Source organism: Castor canadensis, chromosome 9, assembly GCF_047511655.1.
Source record: "Castor canadensis chromosome 9, mCasCan1.hap1v2, whole genome shotgun sequence".
NCBI lineage: Eukaryota > Metazoa > Chordata > Mammalia > Rodentia > Castoridae > Castor > Castor canadensis.
In genome coordinates, this window is record NC_133394.1 from 39,894,132 (window position 1) to 39,918,643 (window position 24,512).

At 35.2% G+C, this 24,512-nt stretch overlaps 2 protein-coding genes across 4 annotated transcripts in view; one reads left to right on the forward strand and one right to left on the reverse strand.

Moving 5' to 3' along the window:
• Aimp1 (aminoacyl tRNA synthetase complex interacting multifunctional protein 1) overlaps positions 1-2,612 on the forward strand; it is a 23,220-nt gene extending 20,608 nt beyond the window's left edge. Inside the window, exon 7 of the mRNA XM_074041497.1 lies at positions 1,213-2,612. Within this exon, the coding sequence (XP_073897598.1) occupies positions 1,213-1,379 (167 nt within the window). The 3' untranslated portion in view covers positions 1,380-2,612. The remainder of the gene's footprint in view (positions 1-1,212) is intronic.
• On the reverse strand, positions 2,132-24,162 carry Gimd1 (GIMAP family P-loop NTPase domain containing 1). Of its 3 annotated transcripts, XR_012435641.1 has the most exons (4): positions 24,066-24,162; positions 21,759-22,153; positions 13,600-13,999; positions 2,132-12,815 (listed from the first exon to the last, which is right to left on the reverse strand). XR_012435641.1 is itself a non-coding variant. In XM_074041498.1 (3 exons), the coding sequence occupies exons 2-3, from the start codon at positions 22,149-22,151 to the stop codon at positions 13,739-13,741; spliced, it is 654 nt and encodes a 217-aa protein (XP_073897599.1). In that variant the 5' UTR covers positions 22,152-22,153; positions 24,066-24,162; the 3' UTR covers positions 2,132-13,738. The 3 variants fall into 3 exon arrangements, 2 of the variants coding, with proteins under 2 accessions (XP_073897599.1, XP_073897600.1); XM_074041498.1 differs by having other exon boundaries at positions 2,132-13,999; XM_074041499.1 differs by having other exon boundaries at positions 2,132-13,999; positions 23,959-24,075.
• Positions 24,163-24,512: the final 350 nt, after the last annotated feature.

Genomic DNA, 24,512 nt, shown 5'->3' on the forward strand with positions numbered 1-24,512 from the left:
AGACCACCAAGGCCCATCAGTTTACTCAACTTTGTTTTTCCTATAAATGTGTGATCAGAGAGTAAACACTACTTCAGATAATATGATATAATCAGAGCATGGAATATAAGTAATTAGAGTAATTTAAAGAGAAAGTAGTTTCAACAGATTTCTACTTGGGAGTCACTGGAAAAAAGATCCAAAATATATGTATTAACCTCCAGAAAATCATTGAAGTTCTAATGCTTAAGAGGTACATTATTTTTCCTTACTGTTTCTTGAACTGATTCTTCATTCCAAAAATCATTGAAAACCCCCACATGCCATGCTTAAGTTATGTTAAACTTTACTCTCTACTTCCTTGTCATTAAGTAGAATTGAGAAATTGCTTACCTTTTAACCTAGACCATGTTGGCTCTTACTACTTGCCTGTTTTCAATTATAAAGTTTATAATGTGAGTTACTATAAATAGAGGGTGGGGCATTATCCACCTGTCAGACGATTATTTCTCTTCTAAAGCATAGTATATCAGGAGAAAGGTTGCCCTAGTAGCAGAACATAGGTTTTGATGTCAAATCCTGGCTCCACTTGTTAATTGTTTGACACTGAGCAACTTATCTTCTCTTACCTTCAGTTTTTTGTATTTAAAATTAGAATCAGGTTGTTGTATATATTTCATACAACATATGTCCCTGGTGTTTAGAAAATGCTAATCCTTGTGTCCTCACTTCTCCTTTCTGTCTCTCCATTTTACCAAGGGGAACAAATGAAATCCAAAGCAGCCATTGTATTTAGCTAGATAACCCAATATTTAAATCACTCATATTGTGTGTTGAAACATACAGTAAAGCATAAGCTTCTCTTGCCAGGTATAAAAATATAACACATCAAAATATGCTCTCATCTTCATACTTTTTCTTTATATGTACAATAAAATGAATATATTACATTTTTCTCTTGATAATTTGGAGAACAAATTATTGAGCTATATTATCTAAAAAAATACTTATTATAAATGTAAAAAAGGCTTTTAATATTCAAAGGAAATGATAATACTTTGTTGTAGTAATTAAGAATATAAACTACCTGTATCATAAAAATAAATGTTAAAAAACCTAAAGCTCAGAAAGCAGTGCCAAGACAATTCAGTAGAACTCTCTTGAGCCAGTTTCTTTAATATTTCTGTATTTTAGTTATGAAATTTTTGTTTTCCTCTACTTTAACCCCCATAGGAGAGCCTGACAAGGAGCTGAATCCTAAGAAGAAGATTTGGGAGCAGATCCAGCCTGACCTGTGCACTAATGATGAGTGTGTGGCCACATATAAAGGAGCTCCCTTTGAAGTGAAAGGAAAGGGTGTGTGTAGAGCTCAAACCATGGCCAACAGTGGAATCAAATAAGATACAATGCTTCTGTTACTGAACTACACTGGAGAAAGCTTTAATAATAATAAAAAGGAATATATTTGTCACTTATACATAAAATATGGCTGGCTTCTTTTGTATTACTTCTCTTTAACAATTAACTAGTCTTTTTCCTGGCCTCCATTACTTTTAATTGATTAGAGAAGTACTACATTTTTACCTATGGTTTTGAGAATTTATATTGGAAGAAATTGCATATGGTTTTTTTAGTGGGGATGCTGATTAGCAGGTTGTTTTTTCTTTCTACATGTAGATAACTTGAGCTAGTTTAATAAAGTTTAGTCCATTATTTGTAGGCACATTATACATGAAACTTCAAGCCCTTGGAAATTGAGTATATTGTATACCTGAATTATAAATGTCCTCTTCCCTGGGACTGATGGAGTGGCTCAAGTGGTAGAGCTCAGGCCTAGCAACCGTGAGGCCCTGAGTTAAACCCCGGTACTGGGAAAAAAAAAATGGCAAGCTAGTTTATTTACCTGATACTATAATTACATTGAAAATGACCACGTTTATTCTCAAAGCCAAACATAAAAACTAGGAAACATGACATTTGGAACATTGTAATTTGCTGCCGATAACCTTGATTTATAATCGAGTTGTTTTTTAAAAAACTGAAATTTCCAATTCTGTATTGTGCTTTTTCTTTCCACTTAGGAAGACAATTAGTAATAAATTTTTGACTAGAATACTTAACGTTGGTGTATTTTGTTTTTTGCATGCCATGATAGTGTCAAAATATAAAAGAATTTAGTATTTTGCCAAAACTTGACATACAGAGATATGTGTTATTGTCAAACCCTGTTTTCACTCATCTTACAAATACTGTAGGAACCATAAAAATCAACAAGAATTATGTGTCAAGTTCACCAACCTTATAGACATTTTTTGAAAAAAACACAACATTTAGTGTTGTAGATATTTACATTCTCCAGTAAGAGAGAGATGAAAACAAAAACCAACCCCAACTGTACAACAACCCAGCAAGTTACAAAAGATATAAAGTTAATTAAATCTGGGGTGGAGGAGAAAGCTGTGGTGGGCCAGAAAGTAGTACCATTGTAAAATGTTATCTCTTCATTCTGAAAAGCTGAATATGAGCAGAGCATTATTAGCATCTAATAATATTAACATCTGATAATGCAAAATGAATTTCCAGTTTGTATTAAAGATAAGTTTTGGCATAATAAAGACTTTTGGTGACAGTCATTTGTGAGTTTTGTTTTAATTTTCAATTATATCAACTCTTTAATTCTAATACAATTTAAAGAATATTTCAACTCTGATTGAAATAGTACCTTGTAGTCATTTTCCCAACTGAGTACCATAGCCAATATCAAGTTACAATTTTTATAGTGAAGCCTAAATGATTATGCCAGGTATAGAAGTATAAAGACAATTTGTTCTTTTGTTAAGGCCAATATTGTAACATCCTCAGTAGCTGATTTATGGCTGAAATTTATGAAGCTTCACCAAAGTGGAGTACCTTGCACAAATTTCACATCCTTTTCAAGTGCTATATTATACATTGGCAATCTTAACAGTTACCATGCTTCCCTTCTCAATTCCTCCAGATGTCTTGTACATAAAAGTCTATGCTAAAGAGAGAAGTTGGTTATCATTAGTTTTTCAAATTATGTAAAAGCGTTAATCAAGTAATCAATTCAACCCCTATTTAGTTATTTTCAAAGAAAACTTGTTTTTTATTTGTATTGCTGGTGTGGGAGAGCTTTTAGGACATTAAGGAAATAAATGACAGTGAAGTAGACATACCCTTCTAGTTTCTGACTGGTATTATACCTTTTAAGGATTTCAACAGTAAGAAGTGATGATGGGGCAGATGCTGAACAGCTGGTACCTCTTCATTAGTGATCATTTACTTTATTGATATCTATGTATTGCAAAGTAAACCAGAAAAAAATAGCTGACCTTCACAAAACATACTCTTGGAAGGTTTGCCCACTTCAACTACTAGCCCACATTATACTGCTTTGACTTACAAATTTTCAGCTTTATGATGGTGTAAAAGCAATACACATCCATTGGCAACTACACACTTTGAGTTTTGATCCTCCTGGCTTAATATGTGCCATGACACTTTTTAGTAATGCTAGGCAGCAGCAAGAAACTGCAATTCCCAATCAGCTACAAAATCACTTGATACATTGTAAGAACCTTTCTAAATACCACAGTGTACCTCCACCCAGCCCAACAAGGTAAAAAATTAAAATCATTAAATAAAACTATAATAAAAATGGTTAAAAGAAATCACCTCAGTAATGCACTTCAGTGTACTGTGTTACTAAGCTGTGGTGATGGATAAATTATGTGTGTAAAATGATATTTTCACCTCCCAAGGGATTTATCAGGATGTAACCCCATTTTAAGTAAAATAGCATCTGAATTTAAAGTTCCATACAGATTCTGAGATGAGTACTTTTCAAGACATTATTTTAATATAAAATAAATCTTTATTCCTGGCTTCTACCAAGAACAGTAAGTGCCCATCAACCAGATAATTTGTTGTGCTTTTTAAAAATATGTAGATGCCTATTTAGACTATTTATATTTTCAATATTCATGAAAGTTTGATAAGAAGCATGTTAGTAAGGCAGAGTGTGGACAGGGAAAGGTAACTTAATATGAGACCTGTAGAGCAGTATTAGTGAGCATAACCTGATATCCAACTCTGGGCCTCGGCCTTCAGGTCCAAAATTTGTAGATGACTCACAGAGATGCAAAAAATCTGTAGCACTTAGTATTACTGATTTTAAGCAAGATGGCCTTGCTTTGATTCCATGTGCTACAGCGTAAATACCTTGAGTTACCTTGGACAACTGTTGAGTCTCTAAACCTTACTTCCTTCATCTGTAAGATGAGAACAACAGTACTTAGGAAATTGTGAAGATTTTTATGTTTCAGAATCTGTAGAGTACTTAAAACAATACCTAGAGTATAATAGATGTATATGTCTTGATTTTCGTTTATGGTAGGCATGGACCTTTCCAACACTAGTGGTCCTTTCCTCTGTCCCCATTCCTGGTATCATATTTCCTGAGAAGGTGAATTTCTGTGCAGGAAATTGCTTGTATATGGAATGTGATCCCTGTCCTAACAGAACTGTTTGGTCCTCTACATAGCATGTAGTGCCTCTCACTGTGGATGTCTGTTACCCACTGAAATCCTTTTAGATGTTGGCTACCCTGTTCATCGATGTTCTTTAATAATGTCACTGATAATGCTTCAGCTAGTTCTGCAATGATCTTACTTAGACTAGGAAAACAATGTGTTTCTAACTATTGTGTGTTGATTTTTTTGGGCTTAATGTAAACAATCATTTTCAAAATTTTGGTGGGTAGGGGAGCAACTGGGGCATTAAAGAAACATGTCTTATTTTAGCTTTAAAAATATAAAAGTGTCATTAGAAGTAGACTATATTAGACACATATTTTGATTACGTGAATTGTGACACAACTTCTAAATGGTATACAACAGTGTGAAAATTATAATTTTATTATCAAAATACAAAATGAACTAGGGAAGGCAAGTCAGTGTGACTGAACAGACAATAATATGGCAAATTGCTGTCTTGTGGAGAAAGCTATACCCTCCAAAATTTTACTGAAGTAAATATGATGTCTTCTCTAACAAGCCTAATATCTGTCTGATGTCATGGATTTTATTATAGAACTATTAATAAGATATTTAGTTTTATGGCTTTAAAAATGCTTTCACATATCATAACTATTCCTTAACTCCTTTTGAAGTAGCTCAATCATTGTATTCCAAAAAATCAGTAGAAAAATTAAATGCATACTAAGCTGAAACTTAGATCTTTTTTCAACTCTTACTTATCCTATGCTTGTCTCCATTATAATATACTCTCTTGCATGTTAGCAAAATGGTCATGTAGTAGTATGGTTTGGGTCTGAAATGAGCCCTAAAGACTCATGAGCTAAAGGCTAGGTCCTCAATGCAGCAATGTTCAGAGTGGGGCCTTTGGGAAGTGATTGCATTGAGGGCATTGATGGGTTCACAATTGAATGGACTTCTGGGAAGTGGTGGAAAATATCAATGGTCAAGACCAGATGGAGTATGATCCAGCAATCCCACTCCTGGGGATATATCCAAAGGAATGCAACACAGGTTACTCCAGAGGCACCTGCACACCCATGTTTATTGCAGCACTATTCACAATAGCCAAGTTATGGAAACAACCAAGATGCCCCACTGCTGATGAATGGATTAAGAAAATGTGGTATTTATACACAATGGAATACTACTCAGCCATGAAGAATGAAATCTTATCATTTGCAGGTAAATGGATGAAACTGGAGAACATCATTCTGAGCGAGGTCAGCCAGGCTCAGAAGACCAAAAATCGTATGTTCTCCCTCATACGCGGATTTTAGATCTAGGGCAAATGCAGTAAAGTGGTTGGATTTGGATCACAAGAAAAGGGGAGAGCACATATGGGAGATATAGGAATAGGTAGAAAACCCAAAACATGAAAGCATTTGATGTCCCCACTCCAAAAGAACTAATACAGAAACCTTAAAATGACAAGTTATCATGAGCAGGGGATCAGGAACCAATGTAAAGATCAGTTACAGTTAAATCAACGTGGGTCGTAACACATGGGTACATGAAAGCAATAGTAGGAATCTTTCTGTGTAGCTGTCCTTAACTCAACTAGCAAAAATGCTTTGTCTTCCTTATTATGCTTATGTCCTTTCTTCAACAAAATCAGTGATAAGGGCAGAATGGGACCTGCCTGAAACTGAGGAGGGAGGGGGGCAGGGTGGAGAAATGACCCAAACAATGTATGCACAAGTAAATAAATAAACAACAACAAAATATCATGTTTACACTTCTAAAAAAAAAAAGACTAGATGGAGTAAGTAGGTTATTGGGGCATGCCCTTAAAGGTATATATTGTCACCATGCCCTTCTGCCATGATATTCAGCCTCAGATTCCAGAAACAATGGAACCAAGTGATCATGGACTGAAACCCCTGAAACTGTGAGCCAAAAAAGTCTTTCCTCCTTTAAGTTGGTTGTCTCAGGAGAAATTATAAAAATGCTGTAAGAAGCATGATGGTCATTTCTGGTCTAAATTCAGAAGACTAGAATGTTAATAAGAATACAAACAGTAAAGACTGTGCATGAGATTTCAGATTGGAATGAGGACTAGATTGGGAATTGGACTAGAAACCATTCATGTTACATTTTGGCATCAAATAATCTTTTCATTTTGTCCATGCCCTGAGACTTTGTGTAAGGCTAAGTTTAAAGGTAACAGAGTATTCTTGTGGAGGAAATTTCAAATCAGCAAACATTCAAGCTGTGGATGGGTATTTATGGTTGTTTTTGCCTAGTTTATAGTGAGAATCAGGAGAAAAAACCAGAGTGGAAAGATTTGATAAAATTGTTGTTTGGTCAGAAAAGAAACATAAAAATATTAGGCCTGGGAAGGTGTGGTTGCTGAAGAGATTAGAGCCATTAAAAAGAAGTGAGGTACTTTGCACCAGGAGAACAGGAAAGATGCCCTCAGGGCCTCTTAGTAATTGGCTAGACACCACCCATTGCAGGTTCAAGAGTATAAAACTATAAAGTCCTTCAGAAGACTTTGCTTTGAGAAGAGAGCTTCTGGATGCCGTTCTTGCACTGAGACACCTGCAAAGTATTTTCCCAGTATTCCTTTCACCATGTTTAGTTGTCGAGGCACTCAGAAGCCATTGTAGCCACAGTCCAAGGGGGCCTGGCCACTATTCCGTTAGACATTGATCCTGGCATTGCCCATGTGATGCTGGTTTTGCAGACATACAGAATGTAAGAGTAGTAGAGTCAAAGAGTCTTCCACTGAGATTTCAAAGAAAGGCTTGGGAGGCCAAGCAGTGTGTGGCAGAGTTGAGGTCCCTGCACACAGTCCCTGACAGGGCAATCTGTAAAGCTGTGAGAGTAAATTTGAAGCTGAAGTGAAGACCCCAGGAAGCTGGAGGTGACAGCAACATGGCACATCTGCTAAGGAAAACTACAAGCAGCAAACGAAGCCAGTTCCAAAGAATGGCCATGTGGATCACAGCCCTAGGAGGGGGGCTGCCCAAGCCCTTTGGAGCTCACATCATGCCACAATGTGCATCAGATGCTAGGCAGGATTTAATGTTTGCCCTGCTGGATTTTGGTCTTGCTTTTTTTTCTGTCCTCTTGCTTTTTTTCTATCCTCCCTTTTGGAATGGCATGTTTACACTGTGCCTGGCCTTTATTGTATGCTAGAAGTATATAACTTACTTTTTTGAATTTTAACAGGGACTTGCACCCAAGAATTGCCTTGAGATTTGAAATTTTTTGGTGGCATACAGATTTGAACTCAAGGCCCTGCACTTGCTAGGCAAGAGCTTTACTACTTGAGTCATGCCTCCAATCCATTTTGCTTTAGTTATTGTTCAGATAGGGCCTTATGGTTGTGCCCAGGGCCAGCCTCACACTGTGATCCTCCTACATAGGTTTCCTGCATAGCTGTGATTATAATCATGAGCTACCACACCCAGCTTGTTCTTTCAGATAGATTCTCACTAACTTGTTATGCCCAGGCTGGCTTCAAACCAGTCTTTTTGTCTCTGCCTCCCAAGTAGCTGGCATTACAGGCAAGAGCCACTGTTCCCAGTCTAGACTCAGACTTTTGAGCAACACTGGAACTGTTGTGACTTTGAGATTTTTGGATATGAACTAAATGTATTTTGCAGTATGAGATAGACAATGAGCTATTGGGGTTCAGGGACAGAGTGTTAAGGTTTGGATATGAAATGTTCCCCAAAGTCTCTTGTATTGAAGATATGGTCCATGGTGCAGCAACATTCAGAGGTAGGGCTTTGGGGAAGTCAGTGGATCATGAGGACTCTGATTAATGCATTGATGATTTGTTAAATGGACTATTTGGAGTGGTTGAACTGTAGGAGGTAGGGATTAGTTGGAGGAGGTAGGGGCATGACCTTGAAGGGTGTATCTTGTCCCTGACCCTTCTTCTCACTCTCTCTCTCTCTGCTTTCCTGCCACCAGGAGGTGAGCATGTGAGCAACTTTGGTCTGCCATGCCCTTCTACCACGATATTCAGCTTCACCCTGGCCCAGAAACAATGGAACCAGCTAAGCATGGACTGAAATTCCTGAAACCAGGAGCCAAACTAAATCTTTCCTCCTTTAAGGTGATTTTCTCAGGAATTTTGTCAAAGCAATGGAAAGCTAACTAACACATGTGGTTTCCTTTATTTGCACAAAAAGTTTCTTTTCTTTTGGCTAACATGTAAGGAAAAATAGTGAAAAACAAATAAAATAAATAAAGCCCTTAGCTCCAGTCATTCACCTGAGGAAATAAGGTTAGCTATTAGTGGAATATTAAAAGATTCTAAAGGGAGAAATTAGATAATTACTCCTCTGGAGAGATTATTTATCAATTTTTTTTTGCTGTGGAATTAATAGGAAGAATTCACTTGGCAAAACCAACCTGCTGCTACTGGTGCTGGCAACAGTGCCTTTTTAAAGACCCATGTAACTTCATTCTTTTTTAATTCTGTTGTTGAAGTTATTGAACCTGTAGTGACTGACAGTCCATCTTAAAGAAAATGCATCAGAGAACTCACTAAATTCCAGATAGGGTAAGTAGGTAGGAAGATAGATGATAGATAGACAGATAAATAGATCAAGTTAAATCAGCATCTGATGTTGAAGTTATTGAACCTGTAGTGACTGACAGTCCATACCAAAGAAAATGCCTCAGAGACCTCACTAAATTCCAGATAGACAGATAGGTGATAGGAGGTAGATAGGTAGATGATAGATGATAGATAGATAGATAGATAGATGATAGATAGATAGATAGATAATAGATAGATAGATAAATTTAAATCAGGAGCAAAGGAGCAATTCATTTTGGGTATACCAAATTATGGTACAACTTGGCAACTTGAATAATTATAACCCTAAAATTTGCAATAGTAAGTAAACCTAGACTAGTTGATGATAGCTAATATGCTTCTGTATAAAACTGAAAAATTTTAGGTACCAACTTGTTGGAATAGGAAACAGTGACTCATGCAAGCTTGCTTAGTACACTTTTTATAGTCATGGGTTTTCCTTTGAATAAGTCTTGGCAGAGATAACTCATAAGAATATAACTCAAAAAAATATTTGGAAGAAAGACCCGGAACAATGAAATAATTGTTGTTTTGAATTTGAGTCATCTGGAATTTCAGAGTGTGAATTAATTATTGTATATTGTATTTTTCACCCTTATGTATTCCCTTGTTTGTTTTTTTTTCATTCTTAATTTCCATTCCTTTCCTAACATACTATATTCCCAATTCTCTAGATTTCTAAGTGAAAAATATGTGTAAGTGTTATTTTATATTTTCATCAACATCATTTCCTAGTTGGCAGGCTATTGTCCTTAGCAACAGGAGCAGAAACAAGCCTGGGGCTCAGTAATTGCAAGGAGAAAGAATGATCCTTCTCAGTGAAGGGTGAACTTCTTTTCTTGCCCTCTCCATTGCTACACATTGTTAATGTAGACTCATTTCCTCTCTGGATCCATGTGCTGAGCCTTCCTGTCAAGGTCATGCTTGACAAAGTTTTATATTTCTTTTATACACTGCCTTATTAGACTATCATACACCCCACAGAGAAATACTCTAAATGTATCCATACCCTTGCATTTTCAGTCCTAAGATTATACCTTTGGCTGATAATTGTTCATTTAAAACCCACTCAGATTTTGACACCTGGGGAATTTGGAAAGAACGATGCAGAGTTATCCAAAATCAACATGATGAATCAATTTCTCTTTGAAAAAGATTAATAAAAAATGCAAACTGAAAATCACTTTCAGTAAGTCTAGCAAACAAGAATGATTTTGGTTGAAATAACTTCTTTCTATAACCTTCAATTTCATAACATTTTCTCCCAAAACACCACACAATTGAAAACTTTGTATACTGTGAGAAGAGACTTATTTTAAAATATAATTTAAAGGAGGATCTGGGAAATAGCAATACTACTTAAAAATCTTATGTAAACAACCAACCAAAAACCTATGATTCATCTGAAAATTAACAGAAGGGAAAAACTAAACAAATTCTTAAAGAAAAAAATGAGTATACATAAACAGAGCTAAAAAAGAGATAAAAAGAAAAAAGAAAGCCTGTGTCTTCTAATACAATTGAGGTGACATATCTAGAAAAATAAACACAGTAATTGTTAGGTTGGCAGGTTTTCGGGGTAATCATGGATGCCCCCACCAAGATAGTATGCACTAATAAGACTGATTCCAGCTGCACAAAATAATCATGTATATTATCTTACAGTTTAAAATGTTCAAAGCACTTTCAAATGTAAAGTTTAGTAGAAATTTTTAGCTTCCAGATGAGAATAGCATACAGATTGGGCATCTGGAGGGACATGAGGGATGACTGCAAATAATAGACTGTAATAGGAAAGGTGGCAGGACACCAAAGACAAACTGTCTGAACATCATTTATATTGCCTGGAGCTAATCCTATTCACATGGTTATTTTGTTGTGAGTTGTAATTATCTCCAGAAACAGTTAGTTTATTTGATGGATACATATGCACTGTCATCCAGAAAAATCTGAACAACCGAGCCTCAGCAAAATGTTCTCTCATTCCTATGAGTCAACTATCCCATTACCAACAAACAGATTATTTTCCTACATCTATTATGGTGATTATTATGAAAAGCTAGGATTGCTTTTGCATAAGGGTGAATGCAACAGTATGTTTGGATGTCTCATAGACACTATGCTGGAATTCAGGGTATACTGAGGAAGACGAAGAGGAGAGAAAACAGTGGTGAGAAATGGACATTCTAGTATTCATATGTGTAATTTAAGTGGTAAGAGAGAAGCCTCAAAACAAAAGGGGATACCTACAAGAAGTCTTGAATTAAACAAGTAACTCTTTCAGCAAAATCTAGTAATGTAGGGAAAGAAAAAACCCTTCTAAAAAGCAGTCCTATCTTTTCTGGGGATGACTGGAGAGAGAAAGCGATAGGGAAGAAGTGAAGTGTTCCGAAGGACTTATTTCCATAGTTGAGGGGACAATGAAGTGGGAAATTGTTGAGGAAATTGTTGTTACTTTGTTATAAGACAATAGTAGAAGAGGTACCTGATTCTGGTAATCCTTAATGTGTATGAATTAGAGTAGAACTTCCAAATTATCAAGTAGGAAAAACTGGGATTAATGGCAACTTTATTGCATCAACAAAACTAGGGAAAAGAAAAAATGCAAGAAATACACTAAAATAAAATAAATAACACACATAAACCAAGATGGAGGAACATCCTAGATGCTTATAAGAGAGAATTTAATATCAAGAATGCCACTTGTCATATAAACACACATATATATACACACACTCCAAAACATTTTTTGGAAGTCAGAAAAAAATTATCTGGGAATGTATATGAACGAATGCCTGAGAGTAGCCAGATGAAATTTCTGAAAAAAGAAAACAATAAGGAAAACTTAGCTTCTTAAGTAGACATCAAAGAATACACCAAGATAAGGTGGGATTACTTCTGGCTGTTCTTTAGCTCAGTAGGATAACTATTGGTTAAAAATCTATGATATATTTCAAAATGACCAGAAAAGTATGAAATTCCTGACATGTAAAAATGTTTGAAGAACTAGAAATGGTTATTCCCCTGATTTGATTGGGGTACATTATGCATATGTATTGAATTACCATAATGTAGCACATAAAGATGTATAAATATTACATCTCATTAGAAAAAACAATATAATTAAACCACTCTGGTATTGAAAGCATATAAATAAAATAAAATAATGGAAATGAATTAAGAATTCATGATAGATCCAGAAATAGACTGAAGTGATAAATCTCTATCTCTATATCTAGCTATCTACCTACCACTTAAGTAGGAAAAGGATAAATTATTTAATCAATACCATCTGTGATAGAGTTCAAGTAACACTGAACATTAAAGTAGGCTTTGAGGTCTGTTCTGGGAGAATAACAACCAGTTGTGATCCTGTTTCTAATGGAAATTAAAACATATTGCATACAAAAATTTTACAAATTAACTTTATGAAAACAAGCTGTTTTCGAGTTAGTGGACTATCTTTGTGAAAGTTCACAAACATGAAGGTGATCTGATTTTGACTTGGTGATGGATTTGGCCCTTATGATCAACTAAAATTCTTTTTCTTTGGTTTTCACTGCCCAACTAAAATCATCCTGAAGATCTCTGCAACACCAAAGTGGCCATCCACTTCTTTAGTAGCTTTCATCTTTGAAGGCTCTATTCATGGTGATTATAATTGTTACACTGTTCTTGCTCAAGCACTTCCTCTGAGTTTTTCTCTAAAGTTTCCAAACCTAAACAGAAATCACAGATTTGAAGAGAGTGAAAAGAAAGTTAACACTTCTTCATTATCTATCATAAGTCAAGTTATATAATTATTACAGTAACTATGAACTACATATTCCAAATGAGGAAAGACTCTGACAGGGTTGAGCAATTTTCCTTCTCTGGCATCAAGTCAGATTTTTTAAAAGTGGATAACTTACTCATTTTTAACTATTATTTAAAAATTGCATATACTAGGTAGCTCATAAATCACAAACATTTGTGGTTATGTTTTCACAGGTGAACACACTTTATGAAACCAGCTTTCAAATCAGGAAAACAGAGCACTACCCAAATCTCAGAAGCTACCCCAAGCGCATCGCTTTGCTTGCTATCCCCCCTTAAGGGTAACCACTCTCCTCATCCCCAGCACTTGTACCATCGCAGTGGTTTAGATTATATTAGTTTTAACTACTATTAAACTTTATAAAAATGGAATCATGGAATATTATTGTTTTATGTCTGTCTTCTTTCGACATTATAGTTTGGCAATTTTCTACTATGGTTACATTTAGCTGAGTTTATTTATTCTCAGTTGATATGCCACATCATATCCATTCCGCCACTAATGAACCTTTGAATAGTTTCCAGTTTTTAGCCACTGTGAATAGTGCTGCAATGAACATTCTTCTACCTGCGTGTCTTGTACGCCTTTCTGTCAGATACATACTTAGGAGCATTACAGTTAGAAATAACGATGCTATATACTAGAATTTGTAATAGAAATCTTGAACTTGATTCTTTTCAACTTACAGTTTTCCATGATTATTCACATGAATACTCTCTAGCAGCATAACAAATTCTTATAGTCCACGTCTACATTAACAAAGGCAGCTTTTGGAACCAGCGTTCTGACTCCAATACCTAATGCTCTCTTCTTTTCACTTAAATTTTATTTAAAGGTAAGCACTTGATAATGATTTTCTTTTATAAATTCCACGATTCTTTCTAAGATTTTCATTCTTTGTTCACTAAATGAGATTTCTTTTTTATACTGAAAAATATATCTGTGCTGAATAGAATTTAGTAGGGTAGGCAGTGCATCAGAGGCCTCCTGTAAATATTCATTTTCATTGAACCCAGCCTCTTCCACTTTTTCTGCATGAGTGAAAAGAACAGCAGTGTAATTCTTCCAAGCATCTCCCAGAAGTTCCTAAAAGAGAGAAGAAGTTAAATGGCCACTTGCCTTGGACTCTATTCCTCAAAAAACGAGTAAAGAGTTATTAAGGTCCAATATAGTCAGCCAACAGATCTGTGTGTCATGACATTTCTGAAAGCTGATCTATGAGCTGGAAAGTGGATATGAGGCCAAATGTTATAAGCAAATAGAGGGACACAAATGGGCTATCTGAATAAAAGACTTTAGTCCTCTATTTTATTTCACTGTTGTAATTGAAATTAAACCTCAACTATCTGCGTATTTTCTGATTATGCTGCATGTGGTATGTTATAATTATAACATTCAGTAATCGTTAACTCTTACATGACAACCTGACCTTGTTAGAACTACTAAATTCCTTCAAGTCAGAGGACCTTGACCAAGGGAACTGTTACATCTTTTTCAGGGATGTTGTATTATCATCACTAAAAACTTCTATTAAGGACTTAAAATTACATAATCTGGTTATAATCTGTTGATTAGTCAGATGACACGTAATGGAAAAGCTAAGATCAAAATACATTTGGTGATTATGGAACAACTACAAAATATTACTGTAATCCTCATCCTCCTCATTCCACATGCCTAGAATCAAACACAACTTATCAAATGACTTCTAATGTGGTTGAAAAACGGAGACTGGTGTTCCTTTGTTTAATAATTTGAGGAAGTAGGTTATGTAATAAATTCTTGTTTGATTAGTGAAAGCAAGCTGATATAAAGCAGAATAGCATGAGGTGAATTATTCATGTAACATTGAAAGACCTCTAGAAAGAGCCACTTAACTTTTTTCAGTATTTACAAAGTTATATGAAATCATGACAGTGTGACAGAAAAATATCATCTCCCTTCCATACACTCCTATTAACAAAATATTTCCAAAGGTGCTACCGGTTTATAATAACAAGAAACATGTAAAATACCTAGGAATAAAAATAACAGGAAATATTCAGGACTTCTAGTAATCAAAAGAAAGAAGGAAAAAAAACCCCTAACATTTACTCTTAAATATTGTGCTAAGCATTTTCCATGAGCTATCTGTTTTGAAACTCAACATGAGTCTTTGTGGGGGACATGTTGTTCTCTCCATTGTGATATGGAGTAATTGATATAGAGAAAGGTTGAATTACACATACTAGTAAAAATGCTAAACTTTTTTTTTTAAAGTCAATCTAGGAAACTTTTCAATTTATATAAAAAGCAGAGGATTAGTATCTATGATATTGAAAAACTGAAAAGAAAGAAGTAGTAAATAAAGCAAAGAGAAAGAAAGAAGGAAGGAAGAAAGGGAAAGGAAGGCAAGGCAAGCCTGTCTTTCCGTATCAGAGTCTAGCATGATGTAAACTCTCAATACATTCCTCTGTTGAATAAATTTTCAATTTAGATCCTCATCATTATTACAAATAGAATGTTTAGGGTTTTATTTACTTGTTTTGAGGGTTTTGTTTTGAGGTTTTATTAATCTTTGGGATGCAATATTGCGCTTTCTAGTAAAGCTTATAGTTTCTTCTTCAGTTCATTGTGATGGATTTGCATATTTTTTGTGTAGAATAACTGTATGAATAAGTTTGACATTTTTCCTCTTGTCAATTCAAAATTTATCTGCCAACACCATAAAATAATCATATACCTTCATTTCTCCTAAAAATGCCATTTTCAAGAAAATCCAATTAAATTTTCAATACTAGTACATTAGAGAATATTACTTTAATAGATTCTAAATTTTACACAAGGAGTTTTTAAAAAATATTTTAATTGGCTTTTATGTACTTTAAAAACACAAATTCATTTGAAAACTTTAATCCAAATTGTAAAGATCATAACTCTTATGTAAATCTAAGTATTTGTGTGATGTCAACAACTTACTCTAGCTAATGGTAACATGAAATTCTTAAGAGTTCCTGTATTTAGTGGACTGTGACAGATCACTTGTAGAGGGGAGCCAGAATTGCAAAGTAAATGAGCAATGGCATTATAAGTTGAATTGTGTTTTCCCCAAAATTCATATGTTGAAGCTCTAATTATCAGTTTTTCAGAATGTGACCTTATTTCAAAAGAGGGTCATTGTAGATAAAATTAGTCAAGGTAAGGTTATGAAAGTGAGCTCCTAACTCAGTATGATTTGTGTCCTTACAAAATAGGGCAGCTTAGACAAAGACATAGAGAGAATGCCTTGAGATCATGTGGTCATCTACAAGCTAAGGTTAGGGCCTGGAATACATCTTTCACTCACAGCCTTCCGAAGGAGCCAACCTTGTCAGCTCCTTAACTTCAGACTTCTGGACTCCCAGAAATGAGAGACAATAAATATCTGTTGCTTAAGCCACCCAGTTTGTGATATTTTGTTATAGCAGCTCTTGAAAAAACTCATACAAATGGTTAAAAAATTAATAAAGTGCTACATATCTCAGATGTAGGCTTAGACAACTAAAAGAGTCAGGACCATTTGTATCAGAATTACCTCAGAGACTTGCTAAAAAGGTATCAGAAACTTTAGTGCTGGAACACTAAGGGAAGCTGGAGAATTTGAAGTTTAAAAACTACTCTGAGTGTTCACAACTCTGCACACATTTATTAAGGATCTATTTTTCTCTAGGCATGTTCTACAAGGTGGGACATAGTGCAAAATAAGACATACATTTTCTGTTTATATCTGGTGGAAAGAAATATTTCCAGTTTCTGCAAGTGTTGTGATAGAAATTATCTTGATGGAATAGAGGTAAACATTTAGCCCAGTTTAGGGTAGGAGTGACATATGAAGATAAAGGGAAGGGGTCAGGAGAAGTTTCCTGTATGTGATGATGACTTGAACTGATTCTTGAAACATGCATAGGTATCAATGAGAAATTAACATAATGAATATTACTGGATTTTTAAATATTGGGATTTTATTCTATTCAAATATAGCTATTGATCCATAATCACTCATGCCTCTGAAAGTTTCTCAAATTTAGAGCCAGATCTAATACTCAGTACACAACTGATATGGTCATACAGATTGTCATAATATTGAAATATGTATATACAACATAGTAAATAGCTGCTGCCCTTAATACTTGAGCACCTGCTCCATTGGTATTTATTGGTTGATGCCCAAACCATACTTCTCATTAAATATTTTTAAAAATATCACCCTAATAAAAGTGCATGATAAATAAACCATTCTGTACAACAGTCCTTTCCTGATATATATATATATATCACAATCAAATTCTTCTCTTATAACTTAATACTTAGGTTTTCTGTATTGTAACAACATGCTCCCTTCTTTATTTCCACCAGACATTTCCTATATTTTAAACCATTATCTTATTCAGGGGAATAAGATATCCTTGCGACCTAAGGATAACACACTCCTAAGCTTCTTGTCACTTATAAGCCCATGTGTTCAGCCACTGAGAAGCTTTTACAGGCTGATAATTATTTATGAAAGGGTGCTCAAATTTTATACTCTGAAAGAAATTGAGCTTTTGAATTACTGCCAAAACCAGAAGAGAATGGTTGACTCAGCTTATAATCTTTACATAGTTTTTTGGCCAGAAAATTGTTGAATATTTGAAAGTAGTGTCGCTCGGTGTATAGTCACCATGTCAGTGGCCAAACATGTTCTCTATGGACCTAGAGAAAGAATAATCACAGTTGATGGATATCCCACAAAAGCTCAAGAACAAGATAAGTTAATGTAAGTTATCTGGTGTTAATAATTTAAATATAGTACTAAGCTTGATGGAAATTTTATAATCATGAATTGTTTGGTTTTGGAGTGCTAATGGGTATGAGCCCGTCTAGTCCTTATGGGACAACTAGTTAGGATATAAACTGTGTTTTCCAGGAATTATGTTCATTTTCCCAGGACCTCACCAGCCCTGCCCCATTTGTTTGTGGTTGATGAAATCATAGCATCTGGACTTTTTAGGGGGAAACTTTTTTTAAAAAAGCCAAGTATTACATCAACTGAGAGAAAATTATCATGGAACAGGGGAACAGCAAGGTCTTTCCTTTTTAAATATTTTATGTTATTCACTTGCTCTTATTCCACTTTAAAATGCCACATTTTCCTTTGCAGAAAGCCAAAGTGGAATGATAAGATCTTGTTAGATCTGATTCAGAGAATATTCAATCTGAGAGTGTGTCTGTCCATACTGCCTTATTTTATAGGTTAGTTTTGAGGCTTTGTGATGTTAAATGGCTTAGCCAAAGCCACATGGCTGATTACTGGAGGGCTTGTTCCTGTAATAAAGGTATTCTGACTATATGGCCCATGACAAATACTAATAATAAATAATGACCAGAGCTAACATTTGCCATGTGCCAGTGTCTCAGTTAAACAACTTAACTACTATTATGTTAATATAACACTAATCCAATAGGAACCCAAGTAACCAGGTACTATTATCATTCCTAACTTACCAATGAAGTTTAGAGAAGTGATCTGCCTAAGGTCACAAAACAAATAAGTAGCTAAGTAGGAACTTGAATATCAGTTTAATTTACTCAGAACTGGATTTTCTTCACCATTATAATATGTTTGCCATATCGGTGCTTCATTTGAATGAGTACTCATCTTAGTGTGGGGAAAAATGACAATAATAGCAACGCCTTCTTTTGTGAAGCCATTGCAAGTTAGGCACAGAGCTGAGCATGTCATATTTATTAAAACTAATGCTTACAACTCTTTAACACAGTTTAAAGTATCCCCATTTTGCAAGTGAGAAACTGAGAAGAAGAAAGTCTTAGTGACATTAGGCTTGTTTTTAAACTAAAATTCTAACTACTAAGTCCATGATCTTTGTTTAGCATGTTCTAGTCCTGCCTTGGTCTTTCTCAGTATTTGTAGACACACTTACCCACAACATCAACAGTTGAGTTATTGATTACGAAAAAAAAATATAAGCTTGCAACCTTCTTGTAGACAGTAATAATGCTTTCCATGAGTACGCAAATGAAAGTAGTTTTTAGTCAATTCCTAGGTTAGCATCCTAGAGCAACTTGGCTCCAATGTAGCACTTTCCTTGACATAATTGTATTATACCTTCTCTGATATGTTATTTGTGGACTTTGTTTTCAACATTCAAATAACACTCCAGATAACATTCACATGAGTCATTTCTTTGAATTCCCAATTTTGGAGAGATGACTCACTGATATCTCTATTGTTTTGCTACAAATTAGTAAAGGCCTAATACATAAATATAAATATTTTAAAATGCATATAAATAAAGTAAAAGAGATCATTTGAGGGAAATGTTTCAATGTCACAGCCTATAACCCCTCTGCAAAACATTAGAGCACAAATTAAGACACATATTTTGCTGGCGGAGTGGCTCAAGTGGAAGAGTCCCTGACTGGTAACCATAAGGCCCTGAGTTCAAACACCAGTCCTGTCCCCCCATCAAAGAAAAAGAACAACAGGGAAGTGCACTAAAGAAGAGGTCAGTCCTCTTGCACTGACCTTGCAAATTCTCTCCATGGCAGGTATCAGTACACCTGGAAAATGGTTAAAGAAAAGAGAGAAGGGAGACATTCCATATTTTTTTTTTATCAGTCAAGAAGAAAAAGAAATCCATGATATGCCTGGAAACCTGAGGACTCTAACAGCTCCTTGCGCCTTCCCAACAGCTGAATATTCAGACATCTGTCAGCTGCTCATGAGCTGTGAGCACAGATGGCTGTCACAAATAGCTGAAGCACCTTCAGTAAGAAAGCCATGAACAATTAGGTTGTGCCTCAGAGACCATTAGACTATGGTGGAAACCTAGAGAAGGTCCCCAGGACCTTACAGTGTTAATGGGCCACTCTGAGAATTACTAAGTCTTGGATACTGAGTTTTCATATAACAAAGAAGTTATTTGTTCCTAGGAAAAAAAAAATCAAGCTCTGAGGTTTGCCTTTGACCGTGTCCTCTCTGTCTTTAACTTCTGGTTGTACATTTACTTAAGGAAGGCAGCTTTTGGAGGAGGAGGCTATATGACAGATAATATTTTACAAGGCCAGGGACAAGTATGAATTAAATTAATTTTTATAAGAAATTAGGGGATTCTAATAATTATAAATTAAATAAAATTAAATAAAATTATAAAATAAATAAAAATAAATTAGGGGATCCTAAAACTAGAAAAAAATCTATTTTCTAAGTGTATGAAATTGAAAATATCATTTTGGGTTCAGCATAGATCCATGATAGGAAAAAAATAGTGGGACATATGGAGAAAGTCAGGGTAGCTTTTGAGAAATAATTGTTGGTGCATTTACTGAATTACATTCATCTATAGCATAAGTTAAATGTATATTTAAAAACAGCTTTAATTGAATATTAAAAATTGTTTAAAAATTATACTGATGTAATGAATGCAGGTTTCCCACTACTTGATTTCTACCAGAACACTGTTTGAAATGCAATTTTTAATAGGTTGGGGGTAGTTTATGGGCTTTCTTAGATTCTATAGTATGTCTTAATTGCAATCAATTAATGATACAATATGTCCTTGATTTTTCAGGAGTTGGATAATCAGGATTACTTATGCTTTTCTCACCCTAATTTTGTCCTCTACTTTCTTGTGATTACACATATGGATTTTTTTTCAATTTTAGAAATGTGTAATTACTAAAAAATGTGTGTCTGCAATTTAGAACAATCTTTTGTCTTTACTAGTTACAGGGGGAAAATCCTTCATTGAAACAAACTGTACTATCTTTTTGGGTGTCATAGGACTTCTTTGAGTTCAGTGACTCAGGACAGCAGCTAAGTAATACTAGTGGAGTCCAGCCAGCTACATCTGGGTGAATCAGATTAGAAAATCAAGAGATTGAATAGAATCTAGCAGCTCAATGAACAGGTTCTAGGAATTGATAGTAACAGTCAACATGAGCCTTGTTCTGTTATACTTTACCCAGTTGGATTAAAAATATATGCTCCTTTTATCTCTTGGCTGTGGCTATACCAGTACCTGCCCCCTTACCTAGCTTGTTTCCTAGACTGTGCCTTGTTAAGCCTCCAACTGAGCAACTTATGATGAATGAACAAACAAATGTGATGCACCACTAGCAAAGGAGGCATAGGTTGTTTATGTTCCATCCAAAGTCTGAATGGTCTTGCTATGAGTGGAATGGGACTGATTCTTTTTGTTTGTCTCTCCTAACACTGTAAGCTTTGTGAAAGCAAGGCTATGTCTCTGTGCAGGTGTTCAATGACTGAATCAGTAAATGAACATCCATTTACTAGTGAACTATAACAGATTGTCTTCTTGATCTTGAGTGGATGCAAGTTGGTATTTTAGTAAAGTGGTTTGAAACACAACTATTTTAAGAAATATATGGAAAGCAATGAAAATATGCAGTTACCACTCTTGAGATGCTGTTTCTATAGGTTTTGAAGGAATCTGCATTGTTAACAAGCAGCCCAGTTGATTCTGATGCAGATATTCCAGGGATCACATTATATAAACTTACTCAGATTTGCAATTCTTATGGTTTTAAGGTTTAGTTAATCTCTTAAAGCTATTATCTCAAATTCTCCCTCATGACCCAGTTATAAAATGACTGACTGAATTCCTCTAAAGGAAATTACAAAAATTATTCTTGGTGAAAAATCAAGTAATTTTACAATTGTTATGTGTCTGACACTTTGTGGTTCAAACTACTCTTTTAACTAGTTTTTCTTAGTCCTTTCTTATAAGGATAATGTCTTCCAAACGTGGATAATAAGACAAGTTATTACTTGTGTACAGATGATAACTTATTATCTTTGTATTACCTGAATCAACTGGATGGGGTAAGATGCTTCCTGTCCACAGAAGGGCACATCTGCTCTTTGGACTAGCAGCGCAAGGTGGAGACCCTCTTGCCCAAAGTGATATTCCAGGGCTTTCTTGACCTCCTGTTTCACATGCTGCATGCTCAGTTTACTATGTGGGTAACCTGGAGTATCCAACACCTGGACTTGCAGGATTATTTCTTGTCCCCCTCGTCGCATGAAGTTGTGGAGGTGATAACTGCGGCCTAGACTGCAATCTTTGGTTACAGAACATGGAGCAAACCTGCTGTGAAAGTCAGTGCTTCCCAGAAGAATGTTTCCGGAAGAACTTTTTCCACTCTGAGTCCTCCCAAAGAGAGCCAAGTTGATGGTCATCTTGTTGGTGTCTGTCATAGCTGTGGTCAAACAAGGCACATCATAAACAGGTGTGTACATTCACCCAAAGTAAGGCTTCTTTTCTGGACTAGAGGACACCATATATAGTTGTTCCTTAGAATTTGTGGGTGATGGGTTCCAGTATGCCCCTACAACACCTGTGGAGCTCAAGTCCCTTCTATAAAGTTGAGTAGTATTTGTATATAACCTGTAAAATAGTGCTTTAAATCATACTTAAATTACTTCTAATACCTAATACAATATAAATGGTATGTAAGTAATTATTTTGCTATATTGTTTAGATAATAATGACAAGGAAAATAGATTTGTACACAATCAATACTGACATAACTTTTATTAATATTTTAATCCACAGTTGGTTGAATCCACAAACACAAAACCTGTGGATGTGGAAGTCTGACTGTACTATCTTTGATTTGCTTCTCCCTCATTCATAGTGACTAAAGCATGGAGGAGTGCCCTGCTAAAGTGAAGATGTCACAGAGAGAGCAGAAAGATTGAAATAATATTAGTAGGGACAGTGGGAAGACAGAGAAAAGTCAAATCAGATAAGAAAGGTATGGAGAAGTAATAATTGCAGGAAAATGAGGCAAAAATCCAAATTACATGAAGATAATATAAAACATACTTAGAACATCTTAATGCATCAGTGTGGTAAATTACTTGGTTTTGGATTGGATAGTGAAGATTTTCTGAACTCAGGAACAAAACTAGGATGGGCATGGTGGTTCATGTCTGTAATCCTAGCTCAAAGACAGAGATTAGGAGGATCATGAATTGAAGCTAGCCTAGGCAAAAAGTTCACAAGATCCCATCATGACCAATAAAGCTGGGCATGGTGGCATGAACCTGTCATCCTAGCTATGCAGGAAGTAGAAATAGGATGACCATGGTCATGGCTGGCCTGGGTGCAAACATAAGACCCTATTGGAAAAATAAAGTAAAAAGGATTGGGGCATGGCTCAAGGGTAGAGTGTCTGCCTACCAGACACAATGCCCTGAGTTCAAACCCTAGTACTAAAGAAAAGAAAAGAAACAAAAAGTAGAAATATTACTTGAAAATCAATCACTGTTGAGGAAGTAGGAACAGGGCAGTAGAAGATATGGCACCAATAGCAATTTTAACAAAGTCCTCCACCTTTCCAACTCCCTGCTCCCTGAGTATGCACACAGTGCCATCTGCAAAAAAACCCCCTCATCTTTCACTACTTCCTGAATGCTTCTCTCTTATGAAACAGGAATAAAGTCAAAGATAACTCCAGCTTCTGTTTACCAAATATGTTTTACAACTTGGCAACATTCTGATGAAAATAAGGACTACTAATAATTGGTATAATGAAACAATTAATAAATCATTCCACAGCTCATCATTACAAAGTGTCGGCTTTTTAAAAAAGAAGGCAAGGCTCAGTACATTGTACAGTTTAGTCAGGAGGGAGGAGATTCTACTTCATTTATAAGACCTGTAAAGTTAGTCAATCTTTTGTATAAGGATAAAGCCCTTATTAGCATTTTAAAATCATTAATCATCGTCACTGATGAATAAGCAAAGCTACAGGCTAATTGCCAAACATGATCAATCTGGTGATTCAGAAATAGACACTTGAATATAGCATATTTATTATTTTTGTTCATCATTTATAACTCTATTAGGCAGTTTTAAGTACCCTAAGCCTTTCTTGTTTTCTAGTGCTCCTCACCCAATATCCCTAGACCATAACACAAACACCGTGAAGGAGATTCACTCTCACATAAAAAAATCACTTGTTCTCAGGGTCCTTCAAGTTAACACCAAGTCACCTACCTTGTTCAGTTGTGTATACTGCAATAAGTTGCAGTCGATTCCATTTTACTCCTGAATCAGATGCTTGCTATTTAAAAAAACTGACTTTCTAGTCCAGTATCACTTACCTTTTCCAGTCTTGGAAATGCTTTATTTATAAAGACTTTCCTGGAGCTGGTACAATTGTTATTTGGTATGAACTTTAACCTTCTGACAGTGTTGCTGTACCAGTCAGAAACTGATACTGCACTATTTTATTTAGTTAATCTATTACCAGACATCCTCTTTATAAGTGATTAATTTTCTTCTAATCAGCACTGACTTATGTCACCTGACAGACTTGTAATTTTAAGATACTTCCTGAAACTTCTGTTTCAAAAATTAGACTCTTTCATTCAGTGTGTTTCTAAAAAACAACAATTTACCTACAGCATAAAGGAATGCAAGATCTGTAAGTACCAATAGTATAAAGGAGTGCAAGTGTCAGTAAACATTTATAACAATGGTTAAATTTTTTCCATTTTAATTAGTAAAGGCCACTATCACTACTACATGAAACATTTCAATAAAATTTC